Source organism: Polyodon spathula, chromosome 2 (assembly GCF_017654505.1).
Source record: "Polyodon spathula isolate WHYD16114869_AA chromosome 2, ASM1765450v1, whole genome shotgun sequence".
NCBI classification, from domain to species: domain Eukaryota; kingdom Metazoa; phylum Chordata; class Actinopteri; order Acipenseriformes; family Polyodontidae; genus Polyodon; species Polyodon spathula.
The window spans coordinates 64,270,394-64,295,891 of NC_054535.1; the positions used below are offsets into that span (position 1 = coordinate 64,270,394).

At 37.2% G+C, this 25,498-nt stretch overlaps 1 protein-coding gene across 1 annotated transcript in view; it reads right to left on the reverse strand.

The window, feature by feature from the left end:
• Positions 1-25,498, reverse strand: part of LOC121299106 (transient receptor potential cation channel subfamily M member 3-like) — a 300,327-nt gene that overhangs the window by 79,642 nt on the left and 195,187 nt on the right. The window contains exons 9-14 of the mRNA XM_041226653.1: positions 8,181-8,253; positions 6,996-7,096; positions 6,385-6,519; positions 3,892-3,942; positions 1,873-2,013; positions 1,243-1,272 (exon numbers count right to left, since the gene is read on the reverse strand). Coding sequence (XP_041082587.1) covers positions 1,243-1,272; positions 1,873-2,013; positions 3,892-3,942; positions 6,385-6,519; positions 6,996-7,096; positions 8,181-8,253 — 531 coding nt within the window. The remainder of the gene's footprint in view (positions 1-1,242; positions 1,273-1,872; positions 2,014-3,891; positions 3,943-6,384; positions 6,520-6,995; positions 7,097-8,180; positions 8,254-25,498) is intronic.

Here is a 25,498-nt window from a genome sequence, read left to right on the forward strand (position 1 = left end):
ATAACACAACATACTGTACATTCATATTCATACAATAACACCCCCCCCCCCGTTTAACTACACTTAAACAATACATTTTAAATCATACAATACCGTAAATCACTCGTTTAAATAATCAAAACAATACAGTATCTACAGTACATTGAAATCGGCAGGGCTTTGACGGTACACAAGGGGACGTAGCGAGGTGATCTGTTCCTTTGTATGGTTAACGCTGAACTGGAAGGAGAATCTATTATTATCATGTTTTGTTTGTTTTGCCTTGTCTAAAATCTACATGTTTGTTCTTATTAGACAGCTAACACGATCCGGAGCTGTCTCTACAGGCCAGCACTAAACCCGTACAACATTGCACTTGTTCACAATTAATTGTATTTTCACCACAAGCACTACGGGACTCACTTTGGACTTGTGACTGTGTTTGTGTTTATTGCGTGTGTTTAAATACTGTGCTTATTATTTCGGGACTGAACCCATGGATTTAAACGGAGCAATACACATTGTTTTTTATTGCCTGTTCTCTTTATTGTTTACTGTTGTTGTCAGACTTTGGATTATAAATAAAGCATCATTTCACCAGTACTTTGTTATTTATCCTTGTCTTGAGCAGTGCGCAATTGTAGGGGTGATGCAGTGATGAAATTATGGTTTATTTATAATCCAAAGTCTGACGACAACAGTAAACAATAAAGAGAACAGGCAATAAAAAACAATGTGTATTGCTCCGTTTAAATCCATGGGTTCAGTCCCGAAATAATAAGCACAGTATTTAAACACACGCAATAAACACAAACACAGTCACAAGTCCAAAGTGAGTCCCGTAGTGCTTGTGGTGAAAATACAATTAATTGTGAACAAGTGCAATGTTGCCACAGGGAGCCTTTTGCCACAGGGACCCTATCTTACTTATTTTGTATTGCTGCTGGTCCAATGAGTTTTAATTCCCAACCAATTAGTAATTATACCAGGAAACCTGATGTTTTGAACACTAGGGCCTACTAGAGTTAACTTTGGGTTTTTCTTCACTATTTGCTCAATACTAAGTCAGTTCATTAAGTACTGCAATCTAAAGAAAGTAAACCAAAATGGACCCCCACAAACATGTCTTATCAACCATATATATTGTTGTATTCCAAGGTAATAGTCTTAATACCATGCTACTTGTGTATCAGTAACAAAAAAGAGACTGAAATGTACTACAGAAAAGCAGTAAACAGTAGTCCTATGATACACTTCCCATACCTCCATTCCTAGTAGTTTTAGTGCTTTTGGCTGTAGGAAACAAAGAGGAAAAGATGAGATTAACAGTCTGTATTTGTTTGCCTATATTTAACTGTGCACAACACAATAGTCACCACACAAACATGTTTAACTTGTCTTTTAAAATTCTGCATCAAGAGGTTTAGTATAACAACTGTATGGAAAACTTTCATTGCCCCACACCACTGCATCGCTTCAAGAAAATAAAGTTTAATGGTAGCCCTTGGAGGCCTCACTGATTCAAAAGCAAACACTTTGAGGTATGAACTAATTTCTATTAAATGCATATGCAGTAAAGATCTATTAAGGGCATATGCCATATTTACTCAATGGCTATGTCAACATTAAACATGAATGAACAGAAATTCATTTCTCATTGAGTTTCTCAAGTAACCAGTGCAAAGGAATGGAAGGAGCCATTGGCATGTTACAAAAGATCGAGATAGTATGTGGTGGAAGTGAGGCTGAGTTGGTCTATGATGTTATCTATGCCTTTTTGTTTCAATATAAGTCAGGGGCAGATTTAGTCTTAAAAAAATTGTAACAGGTATTGGTAAACTGTACATAAACATTTTAGAACTCTAAGCAGAACTGTTAATTTACTACCCTTACCCTCTTGGGCCCAAAGAGATTGTGATAGAGAGTTCTAAACCTCTTTCTCGTGTAGTTGCAGCGATATGCTCCACCCATCAAGTACTCAATCACAAGGCCAATGTCTATCAGACTGATGCGGTAATCTGGAGGAAGGTTCCCCTAAACAAAGATAAACAATTCAGACAACCCTGACTTCCATAAATATCTGCTATGTTTAACTAATTAGAGAACATCACAAAACTTTGTTAAAAAATAAATATGCTTGTAGAGATTCACCTTGAAATAGATCCAACCGAACCCTGGATATTCTTGCTTGGAAAGAACACACAGGGTAAGTAAGAAACGGTGCCTCTTAATGACACGTACTAAAATCAACTTGAATACAGTGGAACCCTCACATGACTAATTAGAAAGTTGACATTTTGTCATTTGATTATAGAGACCAACAGGCCAGCTAGTAAGAGCCTGATTTTAATTGTGTATAATCAAATGACAAAATGTCAACTAATCAGTCAAATGATCTTGCATAGTAAAATAATTCTCATAGCTTTAAAAAAGAAGATACAGCAGCTGAATTTTCAGTAATAATAGAGGTATGTTTTCAAATTACTAGGACCAGAATTAATTTCATTCAAATGTCTGTGTTTTTTGTAAAAAAAGAAAATTGATGTCAAAGCAAGATGCAAACAGTAGAGTACTTCCTCCATGCCTGACCCGCCTATTAGGAAACTCCATACGATTGGTTGTTGACTATTTCCTTGTATGTCTCTATCATTAGAGTGTTGTTTGGTGAAATAGCCAAGCGATATAAGGTCTTCTATGTGCAAACAATGCCTGGTGGAGCATAGAAAATGGGTGGTGTGCCTTAGACTATAGTAGTGACTAAGTTGTCAGGATTGTAGGTTGTCCAGTTTAAAGAATGTTCAGTTCTTCTCAGGAGCATGTAATTATATTGACCACTGTTTCGCAAGATAAATGAGTCACTAATACAATATTAGCATATGTAAATGAAGCAAAATATGGTAGATAAATAACAATTCTGCAGTTTCAGTTCTCAGCCTGCTGACATCTTCACAAAATATACATTACACTGTTTAATTGCCTTAAATATGCACATGAAGGAAACAGCACTCAAATAAAACTACTTTGTAATGTATTTCTCTACAGCATGAAGCTTTACAAGGAATGTATTGTAGTTAAATCATCAAGAAGAATTATTGCAACACGTTTCACAGTCACAATAAAATCCGCAATGGCATGTGTTATTATCTTACTTGCAATGGCCCCTGACTGTGTATCAAAAGTTCAAAGCAGCTGAAGCAAAAATGCAAAGGACAGCAATGGAAAAGCTGCTGTAATACTATTTTGATGGATGATATATGGAATAATGGAAGTGTCAATGATACAAACTGTGCAAAGCATTCAAGTAATGATCCTCCTCTAAATTTGAACACATCTACTGTACTTGGTATTGTAATTGGCCTGGGTAGCCCCTAGAGAAACATGCAGCTAATTTAAAGTGATTGACTGTATCATTCCCTGTATTTTGAGCACTGTTTTCCTCTGACTGTTTTTTTTCTTATATTTTAACATTATAAAGATTAGCTCTTATTTGTGCCCACCTACACTTTATCATATTGTGTGTCGGTAAGTGACTGGCTGCTACTGCTAAGATGATATAATGATGCAAGAGGTACTACGACTACATTTATTTGTAACAAGCCTACGGCAAAATGTATTTGTTACTGCTAGTTTCTTTAAAACATAACACAATCTGATCCCACAATCCTCCAGTGACCTCTTGTCCAGGTTTTGAAAATACCATAGCACTGAAACGCCCTTTAAACAGGCAGTGGAAACAAGGCATATGTTTCCCTAACAGACACATCTATATTGACAATCACTTGTCTGAGACTATACTCTTTAGAGGAGGCTCACTAAGAAAGGTACAGAGACAGCCAGCACTATCACTAACCCTACACCAAAGTACCAAAGGGTTAACAGTTTGACCTACCGTTAGAAAGAGATAAAGCCTACCTTTTTAACATCTCTGACTAGATGGTATAAAGTGTTTGATGGGCCGTGTCTCTAAAAAAAAACAAAACAAAACAAAGAAAATAAAGAAAAATTCAGGTAACACTATTAATTTGCAATCTTAGAGGGTCATGTATCAAGCGTTTCCATTGGCATTAAGGCCATAGCGGCAAGTTGATGCCAGCCTTAAAATTGGCCCGTATGAATCATGACACTTTTGGCAAGTTAAGGCCGTGTTAGCACCGGCAAAAATGCGCCCCGCCACTCATTTAAGGTGTGTCATGCCTTAATTATATGAATGGACAAATTGTAGGTGGGGCTCATTTGTAAATGAAGTTTGTTATTAAAAATGAGATTCATGAAACAGCAGAACAGCAGCGCCAGCCCTAAAGGGGTCCACCTATAAGACTGATTTCAAATTGGTCTTATTTGGCCACAAGGAAGAAGTCGGAAAGCAGTTGATAGGAAAGAGCATTATGGCAGCACTCATAATGTATTTCTTACGACAAAGAATGCAGGCTCCTAACCTATCTGAATAACCCAGGAACAGAGGGAGAGTATTTATGTTCCACATTATCACATTCCACATTTTGATCTCCCCAAGGTTGAAATTGTAGCTTGACACCAGCTATTTCATTAAGTACAATTGTTTATATTCATTGCATAATAAACTTGGTTCATTAAGCTATCCTTTTCATTATGTATATTTAATATAAAGTCAAGACACTTATGGCAGGATTTTCAAAAGTTCATAAATGATAACTCCAGTGTTAATCAAGAAATTGGTACTAGCATTGATTTTAAAGTGGTTGTTATAATCGTCCTAATGTGATTTCCAAAAAGATGTTGATTTACGAAATAATGTTACTATCTTAACGAGCACTGCTCCTTGTGATTATTTCTTTTTGTTTGCGTGGGAATTTAAAAGCAAATCCGTGTTACAGAGAAAGAATGTACAGGGCCAGGTTTCATTTCTTACAGACTACCTCGATAATTCAGTATTTGTAGTTATGAAAACATGTTAGCCTTTTCTATACTTGTGGTTATGAATCCTGCTATAGATTTTATTTGAATTATACAACTGAAATCTTGGCATAGAAAATGGCATATTAGACATTATAATAAAGCTTTGTTAGGTAATAGCGGATTTGCTTTTAACATCTGTATTTTATCCACACAAGAACAAAGAACAAGCGTCAAGGACACACAGCGATGCACTAGGAATGTGATCGAGATCACTGACATGGATTTTGTCCGACTCCCACACTTTATGTACAATGTACACTTTCACCTTCATATGTTTGTATGCATATAAAATGTTCTTATAATACTGTAATTGTTCGGTGGCTAATCATGTTGAGTTTATTTATCGGCGGCGACAGAGAAAATGCATGATTAGAGGAAGTCACCAAACAATTAATTATAAACAAATTGTATATTGGGTTAGCGAGTTCTATCGTAATTTTAAAAGCTTAATAAATATATAATGAAGTATAAATATAAACACCAATGGCACTTAGACTACAATTGTACACACTAAAATACATACAAAAGTAATTATAAGAAAATAAATTCCAACCAATATACTTAGATGGCTTACTGTATTTTTTTTCTTTTTAAACAAAAAAAGATTGCAAAATGCATATTTATGAGGGTAAGTTTCATTTTCATTTTTCTTTTTTGAGTCCGTGCCATCCGATTTTTGCCCACACGCCAAACAATCATAAATCAGCATTTTGTATGTGAAGTGTGAAGTCTGTGACTCAATTTCAAACAATTAATGGATTGATTTAATTTACACATATCATTCGGAACTCACTTGCTACTAAAGCTCTCGTTACTATACCATGAGTCTGATACAGTAAAACTGGTTTGGAAAATCCTGCCCTTAGTCAACATGGGTCATTTCTGCCTTTCCAGATGAGCTACCCAGGCTTTAGTGGGTTAAAACTTTTGAGCACCCATTTTAAGCAGTGGTGCAGTGCATTGAAGCATTGAAATGTGGCAGCTTACTCTGTGGCTTATTCATTTTGTTCCAGCTAATGCACTCGGGATGGGGGAAGATTTGTGCTGCAGTGGAGTGCTACTTTACACTCAGCCAGTTTAACGCTGCCCATGTCGATCTTGATACACGTCCCACTTTGTGTTTTTATTATTATCAGTAGGTTATTGTCAGGAGGACTTGAGGACCAGTTATTCTATTTAAATCCTGGGTATATTACGGTATATACAATTATACACAATATTCTGTTTGAGAATGTGTTTTTAAAGGGCTACGAATGATAATTATGTACATGATTTTATTTGAGTCAGGGTCTATGGTTGGATAACTTTGAAGTAAGCCAATCCATTACAGGGGAACGTTATGAGAAATACAGTTTTATGCTTGTGGTTAGATCTAGATCCAACCCAGGGCCACCAGAGCTGGGTTTGTAACTGGTTTGATGATGCAGAGCAGATTAAGTGAATAACATGACTTTTAGTTCAACATTGTACCGTGTTATAGAGCTCCTCCAGTCTGGAGAGGGTGAGGAAACGATGCATGCTGACCCCGTTCTCTATCAGCAGCTTGACAAAGTCCACTCTGTCCAGCACCAGAGCGTCCAGCATGGATTGCTCCAGGGAACCCACCTGTAAACAATACATTGCATTAGGTTTCTTGTACTTCTGTAATAATGCTGAATATAATGCTTAATGACTGTGGCTACTACAGTACCAGTGTAATGTCAGAAATGTATGGCATCTAGCTATGTTGGGTGCATGTGCCACATTCTGACTGACATGTTTCTGCTGTCAGAATATTATCTATATATACACAATGGGTTTCAGCAGTGTCGTGTGTTACTGTTTGTGAACACATCCATTCATGAAGAACTGGTACCAGAACTCGAACCGTAGGCTCATCGAGTACTGCGTTCATGTGACAATAGCAGCCAATCACTGACACACCCTGTCAGAATGCCTTGACTTCTGAAGATATGGTATGCTTTAGTTGGTTTCAGAAAAACAAAATCACAATCTCCCTGTAGATTGCAGTTTCTTCTAAATTGCATTTTATATTTAGACACAATTTGGTGTACCAAAAATATTGGTGTTCTATACCTTACCGGCCATTGCTGTCCATAAATAAAGATCTGACTACGTGCAATGTCAACTCTGTTCCATGCCAAGGCTAAGCTCAGCTGATCTGGTGCTGAAGCATTGGCTCCTGTTTAAAAAAAAAATTAAAATTGCAGTGAGTGTCATTGATGTCATACTTTAGTGGCTATGGAATAGGATATTCTTATTTTAGCAATTTAAATACAACCATTGTTTAAACTCCTGAGTACATATATAGGAATATACTCATCTGTACTGTTAGATTTGTGATACACTATATTACATTATATTAATAATCTAAACTGTGGCGATATTTATATTTAATTTGAGTACATTTAATTGACTCCATTGTATCAAAACATTTGTCTACAGTATTAAGAGGCTAGGGAGACTAAGCCTACATGTCATTTTGTAAAAGTAAAACAAGTATTTTACTATTAAAATAAACCCAGTGCAATAACCCTGCTGACCTGTAATAAACTTATTTCTGGGTGGACCTGTTTCATGCTTTCCAAGCTCCACTGTTTTGCTATTGGCTAACATGACAGAATTTTTTGTAGCCTTAGCCTTCTGTATTCTGTGTGTACTCCACCTTCAATCACCACCTGTCTGTCAAATTGTCCTTTATTTGTATTGGCTACACGATACCAAGTTTGCGGCTAGCCTCCACCACTCATAATTAGATTTAATCTTGACATGCTTGTTGCCAGGCACAGGTCACTTGTGTCTTCTCTCTTTAGAAATCCATATACAGTACGTAGTTGTATATTCTTTCAGTGAATGATGACTGTCGTCAAAACATTGTAGATTCTTTTAATTCATAAGCCTTTTTTCTTGCTTTCAATTCAGGGAAAAAAAAGAATAAAAACGAGATTGTCCAAAGCCTAAATTAGACCTTCTTCAACAGGGAGGACCAAAACAAAACTGCCTTTTTAATTGCTCAAGTAATGAAGACAAACAGGGATAGATGCACATTACTAGTGACTATCTTGTCTTTTCAACAAACCAAGCAAAGAAATATCTTCCACGTGATCTTCATGATCAATAGTTTTAGACAATTCTCTTATGAGGGATGACATACTTATTGAGTGCAATGAAGCTAAAATGAAACATGTTCTCCAGGCCTGCACCAGATTGAGCAACTCCCACTGGGTTAGTTAAAGAGTCCAAAGGATTTGCCTTAGGAACTTTACCTTTCAGAAGAGCTGTCAGGATGGCTAAGTCAATGTCTTGATGTCCTTCTGATCCCATTCTAAATACAGTGATCTGTCGTTTTTAAAAGAGAAAAGGCTGCTATTAATTATTTCATGACCTAATAGTAGTCTAGTACCGGTTCTTTTAGCACCTTTGCTTGATATGTTTTCCTCTATAATTCTGTATTTAACAACATGATTTCACAAAAAGCTGAGCTGGTGAACCCCATTATGTCGGTGCTAATAAGCTGATAAAGATTTGTATTAATTTACTACATATGAACTACAGATAAGTGAATATAGCTAAAGAAATAATGAGATAAAAAGTAAATATTGTGCACTTCCACCGACAATAAAGGCCCCACAATATACATTTTTAAAGACACTTGCCTTTTTATTTTTAAACATTATATCTGGTGGTACCATATTATTTTATAAAAAGCTCTCATTTTGCATGCTTTATTTTCAGGTAGTCTGTTATACTTGCATTTCCTAGGATAGTGAAATTGTCCCCACCCCTTCAACGCTTATTTCCTCTCACCTACCTGTCAGCTGTCTCCCCTAATGACTCACAGGCTTTGCAGCCAATGACATTCTTTGAATCCGAATACACTGATGAGGTGAAATTACATGGGAAGAGTTTTTTTTTTAATTTTTTATAGTGAACTTACCAATACAATTATTATCCCCTAAATATAACTCTAACATAAATCTTAACCTTAATATTACTACCTACAGTGTAAGGCAGACATGTAGTCATGTAGTCACCTATAGGTTTGCATTCATAGGTTTTAACTCCATACAGATGTATGTTAGAGGTCAGCACGGATACCCGAAAACCCAGGGTTTCAGATTATTAATTTGAAAATTTAAAGAAAATGTAGAAAATATGACAATGCAGTTGTAAGCGCGGGTCTGTGGCCGGCGTAATAAAGACAGCATTAAAACAAGCTTGTTTTCCAGAAAACAATAATACGGAGAGCAGGAAGTACACCTCAATAATAATAACTATGGCAACTTGTCTCAGGAACTAAATAGGAAACAAAACATCATAACAACATCCTGTTGGTTTATGTCAGTGATAACTCTGTGATCCATTAGTAATAATAACCGTGCGGCTTCCAATATGGAATGCTATATCTACAGTTATTGAGCAGATATAGTTTTTTTTACCAAAAAGATAAAACTAATAGCCTTTATTTAAAAATAAATAAGCACATAAATACAATAAAAATAAAAGAATGTGGAGCACATTAAGTAAGTGTGCTTCCTCCTTTGAATGAAATGGTTCCTTAGCAGAGTTTATACCGTTTTCTCCTGCTTGGTAAAGAAATTCCACACGCTTTGCTTGGATGCCATTGTTATATGTTCACAGCCAGAATTTAGTGATCAGGAACGGCACTTCACTGTTAACCAAACATCCTCACGTCTCTTTTTTTGCGACTGCCGTCAAAATCCAGCTGGCTCAATTTAAGGTAGCTCTTGTGACAGTCCATAATGTAATAGTGGTGCTGTACTGCATTAGTTTTAAAACTGAACATAACAGCCATGTTAGCAACAACAACAGCGGAATATGGACAGTATATGTCGCAAAGGATTTAACATTAATAACTTTAAACTGAGATGTTTTTTTGCATTATTATTATTTTGATGTTTCCAGTACTGAAAAAGGTTACACAAGTCTACAGATCTGAGAACTAAATGTATCTGTACTATATATTATTTCAATATGAATCATGCTCTTAAAATATTAATATATGTGATTTTTTAAATATATATTGTGAGACAAGGAGCAGAGAAAGTGCAGTCTTGGGGAAACACACGACTACATCTCCCAGAAGGACACAGACTGAAAAGTCTTCATGGCATTAGCTATCATGTAGTTAATTGTATTAGTGATAATTGTTAATTGTCTGCCAGCTGGGAATAATTGTAAATTTAAGTCAGCTGTAATGTATAAAAAGACAGCAGCCAGTCTGCTCTGGGCTGCTGTAGTGTGACGAGCCCAATGGTGTGTAGTTAAAGGAAAGACAAGGTACTGTGTAAATCCTTTTTGTAAAGTGTGGTTTCATTTTAAATCGTGAAGCAGAGTAGCTGCCCGATTTGGTAGGTTAAGGTTCCTGTGGAAGAGTTTAGTTTAATACTCCGAACAGAGTTAGGTTTTTTTGTTTTGTTTTGTTTAATTTGTCTATGAGAATAAAAATGGCGCAACTGGGGCTGCCAATTACTTTTACAAAAACCTCCCCATGTCTTCCTGAAAAACCACCCAAAACCTGCACAATCAGGAGCTGAAGTTGTGATGTCTGTCACCTGTTTCTACAATCAATTATGTTGTTCCCCATTGGAAACAAATAGCAACTACATTATTTGCAAATGTAGTTTTTTTTGTAATTTAGTTTTTTGTGCTTAATTACTAAACATTCATCTGAAATACTAATCAGTCATTCATTATCTTTAAGCAGGTAAAACCCTTGAGAACAAATTCTCATTTGCAATAACGACTGGGCAAGAAGGCTCACAAATGAATTTATTATTATATTCAGGGTTTTCTTTTTTATTTTGGTGTCCCCACCCACCCCGACTTCTCATTTAAGAATTAATTCCTTGTTTAGCCATTTGTATTTCTCGTTTACTTTGCTTTTAAATGAGAAATTAAAGACTTGGACGATTTAAAAGCACATTTAGTTCTTTTACAGCAAAATAAATTAATTGTACTATTACTATTGTTATTACAGTATACCTTTTATATCACAGTCTGGTCTCACTAGTTATGAAAGTGCTTTTTAATCTGATCAAATCAATCTGTATTGTATTGCTAAGGTGACCAGACTGCTTCGTGTTCACTGGGACAGTTAGAGACATTTCACACCCCAATGTGTTTCAAAATACAGGTTACTTACCTCAATTGTGATGGTCTGTAAAACCTGAACTCTCTCAGTCTGTTCGAGTGAACATGGAGCCACCTGGTCACCCTATTATAGGGGGCTGTGTGGTACAGTGGTTAAAGAAATGGGCTTGTAACCAGGATTTCCCCGGTTCAAATTCCAGCTCAGCCACTGACTCAATATGTGACCCTGAGCAAGGCACTTAACCTCCTTGTGCTCCATCTTTCAGGTGAGACATTGTGGTAAGTGACTCTGCAGCTGATGCACAGTTCACACATCCTAGTCTCATATCTTGTAAAGCACTTTGCGATGCTGGTCCACTGTGAAAGGTGCTATACAAAAATAAAGATTATTTTTAAAATACAGTTACATTTTTTTAAATGCAGTGTAACAGGGGCGATCTGTGCTGGCTATCTGGCGCATGCACCATTCTGCAGGGGGAGGTCAGGAACCTTGTAAGATCCGTCTGTCAAACATAGCAATGACACAGAGAGGATGGGTGAGGGTGTGTTATTTTTCCCTCTCTCTGAGTGGTCGAGGGGCAGGCCTGGGGGGGGGTCATTCGACCTATAAAAACCATGCTCTGTTATTCATTTGGGTGGCCATGGCAGGGGAAACTCAGTGACGCTGGGTTTGGAAGCTGGTGTAATTAAAATAGAGAGAAAAATAATTGTGATGTACCCGAGGGGGGCATGCGTAGTTAGCTGGGGCAACCTTGGCCACCCCAGTGTATAGTGAGGGAATACCAGAACATAGGTTGGAGACCTGATTTGACTGGTTTAATGGCAGTGGGGGATGCTGTATAAGCAGCACCTTTTGTTTGTAGTTTTATAACAGTTTTATTTTCCCTTTTTCTTTTGTTTGTTTTCATTATTATTTCTGAGCACCAGCACATGCTGCATAAATCAAGCGCAACCCCTTTACCATCATTGGTATTGGGGATAAGAGAACCAGCGCCATCTGGCGGATATAAAAGGAAAAAAAAATAAAATAAAACTGCGCACCAGATAGGTGCTTCAATTAACCTTCTGTCTCCCATTTCAGTGAATACCCACACCCTTCCACATGCACTTGCACATTTAATGTAATAAGTAACATGTGGCTAGTTATGGTTGCTGTTAAAATGTAGATATTTATATTTCACCCACGATTTCGCCATCTTTCTCTTGGCAGATCTGAGGTGTCTCCGTTATTAATACCTCAAAATATCTCCTTGTGTTGGTCTATTTTGCCATGAAAAAACAACAACAATCCTATTGGTAGATACTTGACAGGACAGGGGGAGGAGATTGTAATCACACATCATAAAGAATAAAGGATGAATAAGGTATATCAATTATTTATTCACACTTTTGATATTAAATGAATCTGTGATTTTTTTGTGGATGTGGACAGTTTCCAGATGTTTGTTACAAACCCAGTTTATTGTGAAAAATATAGTCACCATTTTGTTTTAGTTTAAGCTAGATTACTAGGGGAAGGCATAAATCAGGAGGAAGAGAAGTAAACTGGTAGGGATAGACATGAACCACTACAGCGACATGTCACTGTGTGTGAGAGTCAATATGGCTAAAGAAACATCAAAACCAAAAGTCAAGTTCTGCTCTAGACAGATGCTTAAAGATCCAAGGCAAACTCTCCCCTTTCACATTACATCGATTAGCTGGGAGACCTGTAAACATGCTGCTGAAACTCGTTGCAATGATATTTTATCCAGATTGGAAGGTTCTTGGCAAGAAGGACCTCGGGGCTCCTATCACAGGTCATGCTATCAGATCTATACCCATTTGGTTCACCTCATACAAATTCAGACCAAACATGAGAAAAAAAGAAAAATAACCACTGACAGAAGGGATAATACTGACTGTCCACCTACCAAGAGAAAATCTCGAATGACTAGAGCCAGTTTGCCTCACACAAAAATAGAATTGTGCATTATATGCCAGGAAAACAAGCAGAATAAAATAAATTGCTTTATCAGAGCCACTGACACAGTGTCTAACATTTAAAGCTGGTGCAAGATGTTTGTAAGCTGCACAATTAAGGAATGATGCACGTGTAATTGTTCAACTGGAAAACCAAGATTGTGTATCAATAGCAGTTATGTACCACCACAGCTGCTCCAGTAATTACACCAACAAGAAATCCCTACATGCAGTCAAAGCACAACAAGAAAAGAATATCAACGAGACCTGTAGTGTAGACGAGGGTTTGATATCGTCATCTGGCTGAGATTCAAAAGAGACTTATAGATGGAACACAATGTCTCTCTATGTGATATGTTCAACAGCATTACATAGAATTGTTGCTGGATGAAGGAATCAAAGCTCCTGAGTATTGAACTGAGAAGCTTAAGAATAAAATATGTCATCACTTCCAAAGACTGGTTGATTTCTGGCACCCCAAATTTCCAAGTCAAACAGAAAATAAGTACTCAGATATGATGCCAAAGGGAATGCTGCTTGAGTCTACAGTTCAGAGTTTATCAGAAACTGAAATGATGAGGGCGCAGCTTGATTATCATCAGAGCCATACCAATGATGACATTAACCACTTGATTGCTATTGGACGTACCTGGTACATCCTTAAACGCTCACTCAGTGCTGCCGGATGTACCATGTAAGTCCTTATTAAAAACATGTTTAAAAAAAATGTAATAAAATGCTGGATTGCCGTTATTTCACTTGGGGTTTATGTGTCACCCCTCATTGTGCAGTTATCGCATATTAACCCACTCCCTGGAGAGTCTTAATGCTATTATAAATCAAATTTAAAATTACAATGTTTATTTATTTTTTAAATTAAAACAGATTAAAATATATATATAATATATATATATATATATATATATATATTATATATATATAAATTATATATTCAATAACAGTAAATATCACTACGCACAAAAAATAGTTCCATTGTAATGTAAACAAAGTTTGTTTAAACATGTTTATTTTTATATATTAACATTTCTGTATATCAATTACATTAACCTATTATATTGTACTATAACCTCAGTTCCCACAGGCAGGCACTTCACCCAGCGTGTGGCAATCCACACACAGGCGGAGGGCAGGCGCCATCCCAGGACCTCTCACACTAAAGCATAGCGCCGATACCACTGTACAAAAGAGCCGGTTCCCTTGCAAGGAACGTATATCGGGCGTATGTCTTTGTGTGTGATTATGTCACCTACCAGCCCTGCTGCTGCTTTCCCCCGTGCATGCTACAATGCTAATTCATTAATGACCATATATAACTTTGTATTGGGTGATAGTGTGTTGCTTTGTCATTTCGACTTCATCTAATTTTTTAGTTACTGCTACGAATACATTGTTAACTGTGTTAAATGCAGCATCATGCTGTACTGCTCTCCATCTTTATCTTTTTCATCAGATTTTTTTTTCTGTTCTACATTTAGAAAAACAAAATCCGATGTTGATTAGTATTTATTGATTTATTTAATTTTCTCCTTGCCACACCTCCCTGATAAATGTCAGGATATCTTTTTTTTTCTCCCTACGATTTGATTGTAGTTATTGATTATATATATATATATATATATATTTTTTCCTGGTCCATTTCAAAACTTTTTTATACTTACTTGATTTCCTTTCAATTCGAAGACGACTACCAACAATACCTTTGGGAAAGTATACCAAAGACGTCGCGAGGGAGCGTGAGCGGAGACAGCTGACGAAGGACGACTCAACACCACAAAATCTTAGTTAGCAGTGCGAGTGTGCAACCTGAAGGACCCTTGTGCCTAATGAAGGCATAGAGGGATCTACCACAAGTCGGTAGAACCTGGTGAAAGTATATAGAGTAGTCTGCAGTACATATATCAGACAATGAGGCTCCTCTAAAGAGGGCCCATGATGTAGCCACTCCTCTGGTAGCGTGCGCGGCCACCTATCCAGGTGGGGGTAGGCCGGCATTATACAGTCAAAACTGTGTCCACAATACAGTGAGATAGCGGCTGTTTTGAGGGCTTGACCCAGTGTCCTTACAACATAACAAATGAAGAGCTGGTCAGACTGCCACAGAGCTCTGGTCATATCAACATAACATTTCAATGCCCGAACTGGGCAGAGGGAGTTTTAGTTTTAGTCTTCGAACCTCCTCTGAAGAAAAGGGAGGGAGATGGATAGCCTGTACCTCCACTGATTGATAGTAGAAAGCCGTAATTACCTTAGTTGATGATAGCATTGCACTAACTTGTTTGCTTTTATTAGTGTTTTGTAGTTAGCGCCATTTATTCTGATGTTCATGCTGCTTTGATAATAGGATATTTGTTGTATATATTTACATTTATGTACAGAAATTGATATGCACACAATAATATACATGTTTCCACCTTACAGAATTTAATTTAAAGATGGCAAGACAATTCGATGAGTCAGATTCTGGTGAATCAAAATTTTCTGATGGATTCATTTATATAATATATCATTTTTTTGCGAGTTTGTATGTAGGAACTATGGACCACAAAACAAAAGCAGGAAACACAAATACAAAAAGCACACAACACAACGGAAGTCATTTCACAACAGAACTACATCACGATGGAGGCTGCTCCTCCACATACTCCAGCACAGTCTCTACCTGTTTCTGGAGAAGTTGAAGCTGTTTAGAAAGTGCAAGTTGAGTCTTTAGTAACTTAGTTGGCCATGGTGTGCTTCTGTCACCCCCCACACCCCCTCACTTTTTGACAAAAGCAACATGTGCACAGCGGGGGAAAAGGCTCTTGTATAGCACACAGAGTTTAGTTGCCATCATAGACACCTGAACAACCGATGCTTCAGGTGCTACAGCATCTAGAGACCCCAAAATAATGTTTCTTCAGGTCTCAAAATGTGTCAGATCATGACTGCAATAGGACTGTGGGAGAGGGAAATGTCACCTAGTTCAGTGGCAGATAGACAAGATGTGCAGAGCCTTTACTTTTGCTGTGAGAGAAGGTTTTTTTTTAGCAAAATATGAAAAACCCGAACCTAATTTGAATACATTTGAACTTATTTTGTCTCTTACAGACACACCGATAGTTGTTTTGTTGTTTTGATGTGTTTGTTAATATATTTTTATAGACGGGAGGGCGAAGATATTGCATGGTGTGAAAGGTAGTGTTGCAGCGAAAATACCATTTTATTGCCGGACAAATTGCATCGAGTCTGGTGTGTGGAGACCTTTAGACCTCATCAAGCGATTTACATTAATTTGCACCACTTTTTCTCAAGGAATAAATATATTCATAAGAACCTGAACTTTAAAATGAAATAAATAAAAAACAAATATTAACTTGTGTCTGTGTCTGTGATTGATTCCCCACACTCCCTTCTAAGATCATTCTGTGAACTTTGAAGCTGAAAATTCTGCTGCAGTATATGGGCAGATAGCAATCCTTAAGCAGGCATCAGTACAGCATTGTCTCAGTCGATAACTGGTAAAGTTGTGATCCCATTCATGTGATTGAAGCCCATTCACTACAAGTGTCTGGCGTTAACAGGAGAATGGCAAGCCTGGCTAACTCCTTGCATTGCTTGTTGTTTTTAAAGAATTGCACCAAAATGTTGCAACGTCATTACTGCACCACTCAGGTTTAAACAACATCTTCACTGCATCATCGTCGCAAAACACTGTGTATTGTAATTACAGTTCAGGAACACAGATATGTTTGAAAAACCTTTGCCCAATTTTGGGCAGGTCAGTTATAGTAGGTTTGGGATTTAGGGAATCCAGAAAAAGTATTTGTTTAACCAGTTATTTCTCTGGGAATCTGTTTTGAAATTAGCTGTGTAATCTTTCTGCATACCTGACAAATGTGGCCTTTATTTCCAAGATTTTAGATTCACTAAAATGAGACAGTGTACCTTTAATTGTATCCTCTACAAAATCAGGGATTTCCTTTTCTGCATGTTGTGCCATTAAAACCTGCCGATGTGTCATACAGTATTGAATAAACAGTTCCCCAAACTGATCCTTAAACTTTGCAAAAATGTTGCCTTCTCCCTGCTGATTGCAGCCAATTATTACAGCTGCACCATCTGAAGTAAACCCAACTCAGTTTTCCACTGGATAGTGCTCACGGTCAAAAAAATAAATGATTGCTTTCAATATATTTTCTGCAGAGTATCTGAGTTATAATGGAGGGTGGTTTACAATTTTGGAGAAACCTGATTGCAGCTCTTGTAGTTGTTGCCCTGCTCAGGTGCTTAACAGTACCTGTCAGCAGTGCAGATGCAGAACGATCCATCTAATCTCAATATCTATGTTTCCATTAACAAGATTAACACATTTCCTGAACTTGACAAAAAAAGGAATGCCCATAGAAAACACTGGTCAAAATGGAATGACAGCATATATCTTTAAAAGCAATAAGCATATCTTAAAACCCCTTATCCCCATAAATCTAACAAATATAATAAAAGTGGATTGGCAGGCAATTACAGCTTTTTCCATGGAATGACACCCCTGGAATACTGAAAATACACTAAAACCAGTGAAAAATAGTGAATGACAGCTTGTAACTTTAAATCCCATGTACCAACCTTAAAACCTTTTAGCACCATAATAGTAGGAAGTGTAACACACAAAATAAAAGTGAATGACAACAGGTCTTTATGGAATGACAGCCCTGGAATACCGAAAACCTATTGATGCAGGACAAAAGCCCTGCTTGTGTAAATTGTGTGTGTGGGAATCTAAGGTTAACAGGGATGGGGTTAATTCTTACCTTGCTAACAGGTAAGGCTATTCCCCAATAAGGTAATGAGTGCTAATTTGGGAGCAAAAATCCTTTGTTTGGAGTAACAAGTTAGGTGAGTGTTTTTCACTTGTAACTGTAGTGAAGGGAAATGTCCCTCCTACCTAGTATTGTATTGTGTTGTATTGTATTGTATTGTATTGTTTGACCTTTTATTTTGACCCTTGTGCCTGTTTTGTTTATTCCTGTGTTTTGTGTTAATAAATGTGTGTAACAGCGCTAAACTGCAGCTTTCTTGTCTCCGAGTCTCTCTTCCTGCTGGTAACAGTTTAGGCTGTGACACTACACTGTCACACCTATTAAAATTAAAGAAAATTAGGGAATGACAGCTTGTAACCATAAAACCCCAAAATGATCTTAAATCCCCTTAGCCCAATCGTAATAGAGACTGAATCAAATGGGAATGACAGTCCTGGAATACCGAAAATCTATTAAAATCAAAGAAAAATTAGGAATGACATCTTGTAATCTTAAAACAACAAAATTTAAATCCCCTTACTCCATTAGGAATAGGGACACTGATATACAAATTCAAACTCGAATGAAATGGAATGTTAAATTGAATTCTTTGTTTAATCATTGTATTGACATAATCCTGGTGAAAGGATGTCTTTGAAAGTCAACAAACTAAATTGTATTGCTTGGCTGAAAACATTATGCATTATTTGTCAGCCTCTCTGTTCTACAAGCATTCCTGGCAAACAGCTATATGCTGTTTTTATGATCAATAAGTGCAGATAAGTAATGCATGAGATTTTTCTCTTCAAGAGTGACATACAGGTCTATTGCCTGCAGGTTTTTGTGAAGCTCAGCATATGAATGTCAAACTCTCCTTTTCTTAATTTTGCACATGCAGTGTTTGTGTTCAACAATCCTTACTGCTATCTATTAGCGAACAGACTGGCATTCAAAATTATATGCACTCCACGGTCATGTGAATTATTTTGCTGCATTGCATCTGAACACAAGAAAATCTTCCAGTCTGCTTTGTCAAAAAATGCAGTGGATATCTGATACCAGGCAGCAACTATGGACATTAACACTTCACTATGTTTTTGCACCCTAGTCTGGTGTTTTTTTAGAATAGTGAATGACTAGTTCATGTGTAGAAAAATTACAACACCAAGGAACCAGTGATGCCCAGGGCCCCACATATCAGTATTGAATGGGATTAACATTTTGTTAAGCGCTACATTGTGTTCAAGAAAGGCATAAGAAAACATTAGTGCAACCAGTTACAACACAATTAAATATAGGTTGGACATGCTAAAATCTGGTTGGTTTACTTCTTGTTGCAAATGAAAGCAGAACTTGTCTCTTAAATCACTATTGAATTCAACCACTGTCGTGGGTCTAGTGTTGAAATGTAATCATTTTGAATAAGCTTCTTATACTTTATTTTAAGTTCAGGCTTGTCCCATGGAGAGCATTTTGTATTGTCACTGCTGTTTGTGTTGTATTTTAACTGTGGTGTAGAATGTTTGGGAAGCAAATGCCCTTCATCAATGAAACCAGGGTCAAGAGCTGGTAGCACTGAAACTGTTACTGTAATACAGTGGATCACATTCTACTTGCTTACTTTCCCTAGCAACAAAGAGAATGTAGTGCATCTTCCATACTGCACTTAGATTCATGTTTCCTCTGCCTAGACTTCCTAGAAAAATTAATAAGGCCATCTTGCAGGTCTGTTGTAGGTTCTATACTGTCTTCATCATCAGAGTCTCTGTTCCCTTTACACCTTCCAGATGTTACAACAATGGAGTCTGGTGCTGGTTCAACTGTATAGTTATAGTCACCTTTCCTTGGTTTTCTTTATCCCTGACTTGTTTGTTCTTGCACATTTTCTTTTACACAGTATTGAGAATATATGAACCTAATTTGTTTGGTAGTAGTTACCAGCTGATAAAACACTGGAAGTGCCATCTGGAGAGGTGTTTTGACCAGGTATTGAAACTTGTTATTTAGTTTATATTTTCCTATCCCACAGAATGCACCTCTGAATGCCTGGAAATAATAGGTCTGCATGTAGAACAGTACAATAGAGTCAACAGGCATGGTTTTCCAATCAGTTTGCTGCTAATGACTTTGTCACTCGGAGTAACTTGTCATGCTCTGTGTTTGATGACTACTGATAGATAGATGGATGCAACTGAACTTTTGTTCCCTCCTCCTTCCTCCCAGAATTGAGTCAACTAATAGGCACAACCTTTTTTTCTTTTTTAAACAAGGCAGTCAAACAAATTGAAATTCTCATAAAGGATACTGTAAACAGTATCATAAGGATACTGCTTATCCTTTGAACAATATGTTGTCTCAATGTTGTATTAAGTTTACTGCATTGTGTGATTTAAAAAAAAAAAACAATATGATTGTACTTTCCGCTTAAAAATATTAACAACTAATATATAACAATACATAAAACATTAAAAAAATAAATCAGCACATCTTACTCTATCACTTGGTTCATAGATCATTTCCATCTATTTTTTTCTATTTGCTCGCTAGACTAGTGAGTAAACTCTAGTGAACAACTTGCCTCACTCAGCATTCTGATTAGATATCATGTAGCTGACTGTATGTGTCTTTAGACCATGTCTAACAATGGACCAATAAGCATCGATGTATTTTCAAGAAGTAACTGAACTTGGGCAAATGTTGCTTCTTGTGATGTGTCAGCTTGCTAATGCCATACAAGTGATGGCACGTAGGCATCAGCATGCCCTCATGGCTTGTCAGCAGTTTGAAATGAACATGTTTCATACTTTGGTGACTCTGCACCGTCATACTCCCAATGCCTTCAACATATTCGCTTCAAGAAATTCTGAAACACAATTTTACAGACAAAATGTGGCCAGCACATTTTATAATGACCAAGAATTTCAGAAGGAGATATAAAATGAAACCACTGCACAACAGTGTTCATTCCACGGAATTGGGTTTTCAGCTGAATAACAACAGTGGCGTAGAACAGAGGATTAGATAATCTTTGGTCTTCCCAAAATTCGTCAGAATGTTTTTCTTGTATACGTCTGTGACAAAGTGTCTGCCCCTGTGTGTATTTTCTGTTATATGTTGAGTGTAGTGTGTTTAAATGTTGGTGTATAGTCATTGGTACACTGGATATAAACAGGTCTGTGTAACACAAGTGTTTAAAATGTATATTTGTATTTAGGCACAAGGATTGCACAGCACTTCACGTGCAAGTAAAAAGTAATAATATGTGAGAAAGAGGAATTGCACTTTATTAATTCACGTGCAGATGTACCGCGACTCCAATTGAATGATTGATTAGCAGTCGAGTCTCGGTACAGCTGCATAAAAGCAACATGCTTTCACCCACTCAGGGCTGTGTGTCGGTGAGTGGAGAACAGGATTGGAGACGGAGGTAATAGTAATTATAATAATAATAATAGTTAAAAAATATCTGCTCACCGTGTTTGTTTAGTTAGTTTGTTTTGTTCATCTCTTTGTTTTGGCGAATGTGCCGTGTCATGTGTGTTTTTGTTTGTTACAACCGTTTATTTTCTGTCTGTGCACTATTAAATGCTGAGCGAGACCATTCGCTCAGCTCCATCAAACTCCATCTCTCTCTGGTGCTTATTTCCTGGCTCTGGTCTGACGCCACCCACTCCGACGGTCTTTGTGACAACGTCATAAGCATTTTTCGGTAAAACTGGTTTCAATGCCTCAACTAGCTACAAGTGAAGATTTTGTTTTGCCAGTCTCTTATTCCAACTGCCCATGCTTTTTGGTGAGAAGCGTGTTTTCGATCTCCAAACAGCCAACATGGTTCACAATACTCACTATCCAGTTTTATAATAACACAACCACTTTCTAGGAACTTTATCTCCATTCTTAGTTACTTTGTAATTATATTCTCCCAGAAAGTGCTTTTTATATCTTGCGGGAAAGATTCTTTAGGCTTGCAAGAACCATTTTTAATAATTAACTTTTTTACATTGGTATCATGGTCGATGTCCCCTGGAAAGTTTGCTCTATCAGTAAGGAACGGGTCACGTGGATGACAATGACTGGTTTTAGCTTCAGGTTTATCTTATTCATTTTCAATCAAAGTTTCATTATTTGCTGTATTTGCCTCATCATTAGTCGCTAGTGGCGATGAAGTAACAATCTCGTCAAAGGATACACTGGTATTTTGACTGGAGTAGGATAAAGACGAATGGTCTAGGTGTAATTCAGGCTGTGATGATGATGATACAGGATCACGGATAGCAGGCCTAAATAGAGATGTTATTTTTAGCAACTTGCTTTTAAGCATCTCTTCTCTGCATTTATTCTGGCACTTTTGAGCACCACTCAAATACTTTCTTGTACCACTAGAATGATTCATTCCTCATAATTAGGACACTCACAACCTAAACTGAAAAACATATGCGGTGATGTGAACAAAATGGCTGCTGCTCTTCTCCCAGTCAGTCCTGCACAAGCCTGGAGGTGCCAAAGTGCACGGAGCATTGACCCGCCCCTGAATTCTGATTGGCCAGAGCAGGACTGGGCCGGTGGTACCTGACAAAGATCTTCTATACATACAAGATAGTTAACTCTGCCTTTTCATCCGTCCTTGTCGGACTGGTGCATCATGGGAATCCAAAGAGTTCTGGTAGCAACTTCTCCCCTATCTATACAGTGGCTCTCAAAAATATTCACCTCCCTCTGACTTTTTCACATTTTATTGTCTTACAACATGGAATCAAAATGGATTTAATTCAGAGTTTTTGCCACTGATCAACACAAAAAAGTCCATGATTGGCAAAACGGCAAACAGGACTATTGCCTAATCTGCATGAGTGTTGCAACATTGAAGTGTCTGGGGTTATATAAGTGGTGTGCAAGCCAGCTTGTATGTGTGCTGTTTAACCTTTTCTTAATAAAATAATCTACTGTTTTCGATGGACTACCTGCTTCTACACTCCTGGTTGTTTTCTGATTTCAGTTTAAAGTCTGATTTATACGCAAATGTGATGACTGGATTTCAATTTTGGTTGAACAACTCACTGATTTCTGCTCATGAATAATCAAACAGTACTTTTCTTTAAATTTTTAAACAAAGTTTTTCTAAAAGAAGTGAACCAACATTTGCATTTTTACTGGTCTGCCTCAGTATCTTGACTTTGCAGAATTTAATATGTTGAAGGGAGTGATAAAGTAAAAGCAAAATATTTATACTTGTCATAATAACACACCAATGTTGTTCTGGTATCTGAATACATTCTGTAAATATGCCCTTTTATATCCCTCTTCAGAACATAAAGTCATACTGAAATAGGGATACTGTAAACCATCTACATTTTTTAAGTATTACATTTCTTGTTTGTCTTCTTATATGTCTTTAACTTGTTTAATATCATATCTATCACAAAATATCATATTGAACAGGCAATAAATTAAATATTATGCAAGTGTGGATGACATATTCTCCCTTTAATCTACTCATAATTCAAATTGATTCTTATACTTTAGGATCTTGTTTTAATAAACAGACATATTTCTAAATGTGAATAATTATATTGGTACTCCATCTCATGAGTGGCAAGGCAGAGTTACATACTATATTCTAAACTCCTGTAAAGATGGTGTTACATTACTTAGATCCACAATTGATTCAATTGTTTAGTAATAGTGATGTGTACACATTGGCATCAGGTGCTAAATAATTCTCCTTGCCAAAGTTTTTTTTTTAAATTTAAAAATAAACATGAGGTGACAAATTAAATGCATCATATTCAATTAGTTCCATAAAGAAACAAAAAGGATCCAGAAGCCTGGTCTGGTTGTATTGTGCTTTACATTCTATAACTGAAGTCCCTTTCACAAAACTAATGGAGCCATTTTGTCTGCTTCATGTCTTTTTAATGTCTCTTGACCACAGTGACTCTGTAAGACAAGTGTTTAAGGTTTTAATATACAGAGCTGACAGACAGTGTTCAGGGGTATTACCATACATGCTGTGGCTAATCTAACAGAAATATAGTACTGTCACAGAACAAGCCATGGGGAATGCAAAATTGCAATAAAACAAAATGAACACAAGGGGAGCTGATGAAACCAATATCAAATGGTTAATTAAGTGATACAATGTATACACAGTGTTATGAGATGCTTATATTTATTTAGCCATGTGATTTGCACGTATGGGATGTACGTAGGGCTTCTGATTTCCGTTTTTAACCAATAAAAATGATAAAACCCCCAACAAAACCACATGAAATGGGTGTGTAGCCATTAAACATCAGAGAAACACTGGAAATGGGACTCAATTTACATTGACTTCACCCCTTTCCTATTAAAAAAACAAACTACTACAAAAACCAAAAACAAACATGTCCCTCCTTCCTGACTTGTATCTATCATTGATTCATTCTGAATACTTTAAACCCGCCCCAACTACTGAGTGACAGCACATTCCTACATTTCTACTGGAGACTCCGCTTGCAAGATTTAAAATAAGATTACAAGGTTTGTTCGCGGGATTTATATCTACATAGGAAGAATTTAAAACAGAATTGCAAATTGTGGTGAAATGTAAAACAATGCCTAGACACACAAAAACCCCAGAAGAATGCACTTGTAACCATAAGGATTTCGTTGCGGAAGACAGCAAAAGAATAACTTAAGTGGGCAAGTGCTATCGAGTTACTATGCTAATTTTGACAGAAAAAAACATCCAAGCATTTTGGAAAGTAACCAAAATAATAATTTCACACAGCATACAAAAAGTGAAAGCCCTGAAAAAAATACTAGGTATACCCCGATTGAAGACCTACTAGAAAATAACAAATATACCACTTCCTGTTAACATTTTTCATGCTAAATTGTATAACGTCTACAAACTGTTTTAGTTTATGAAGGCCTTAATGTTATCATTCAGCATCCAGATCCTGGATACAAATTTTGGCAAAACATACTGTTTCTGCAATCTCAATGCAGTATTCAGAAAGTATTTACAATTAAGATTGCTGAACCATGCAAGCATATTGTGCCTAATCAGTTTGTACAACTGTAAAGTGCAATTGAGCTGTGTGAAGCAGACCAAGCATTACTTATTCAAACATCGATTGGATAAGGTTCACTTAACACCACTTTTTTTTTCTGCTCATTAAGCTTAATAAGCCATTTCATGGGGTGTGAGCTGGGGGGTAGGGATAGGGCAGAAGAAGCAAAAGGGAGCGATAAGTAGGACAGAGTGCCGGCTAGAAAGGACCGGACCTAGGATAGAAGAGCAGGCAAGGCCCACTCTAGTAGCAGACCAGCGAAGCTGGACATGGAAGCTAGGATAGAAGGTGGTCACTGACTGAGGGCGGCAATGCCGACACAACCCAGGGGCAAAGGTCCCAGTAATCGAAACCGGATAGAAGGATGGTCACTGACTGAAGGCGGCGATGCAGACACGAGGCCAGGGGCGAAGGACCAAGCAACTGTAGACAGGATACAAAAAGTGAGGGAAGATAAGCGCAGGAGCTGCGAAAGAACAGAGTGTGGCCAGGGGTCCGCTCTGACTCACATGGTGAGAACCCCCCTGAAGGTCAAGGAAGGCTGAAGCCTGCCCTGAGGTCGGGGAAGTGAGATCACTTGCCCCCCAAAAAAATCTCCCACACCGTGAGATAAACAAAAAACAGCACATGTCAACGCATAACAAACAAAAGACTAGA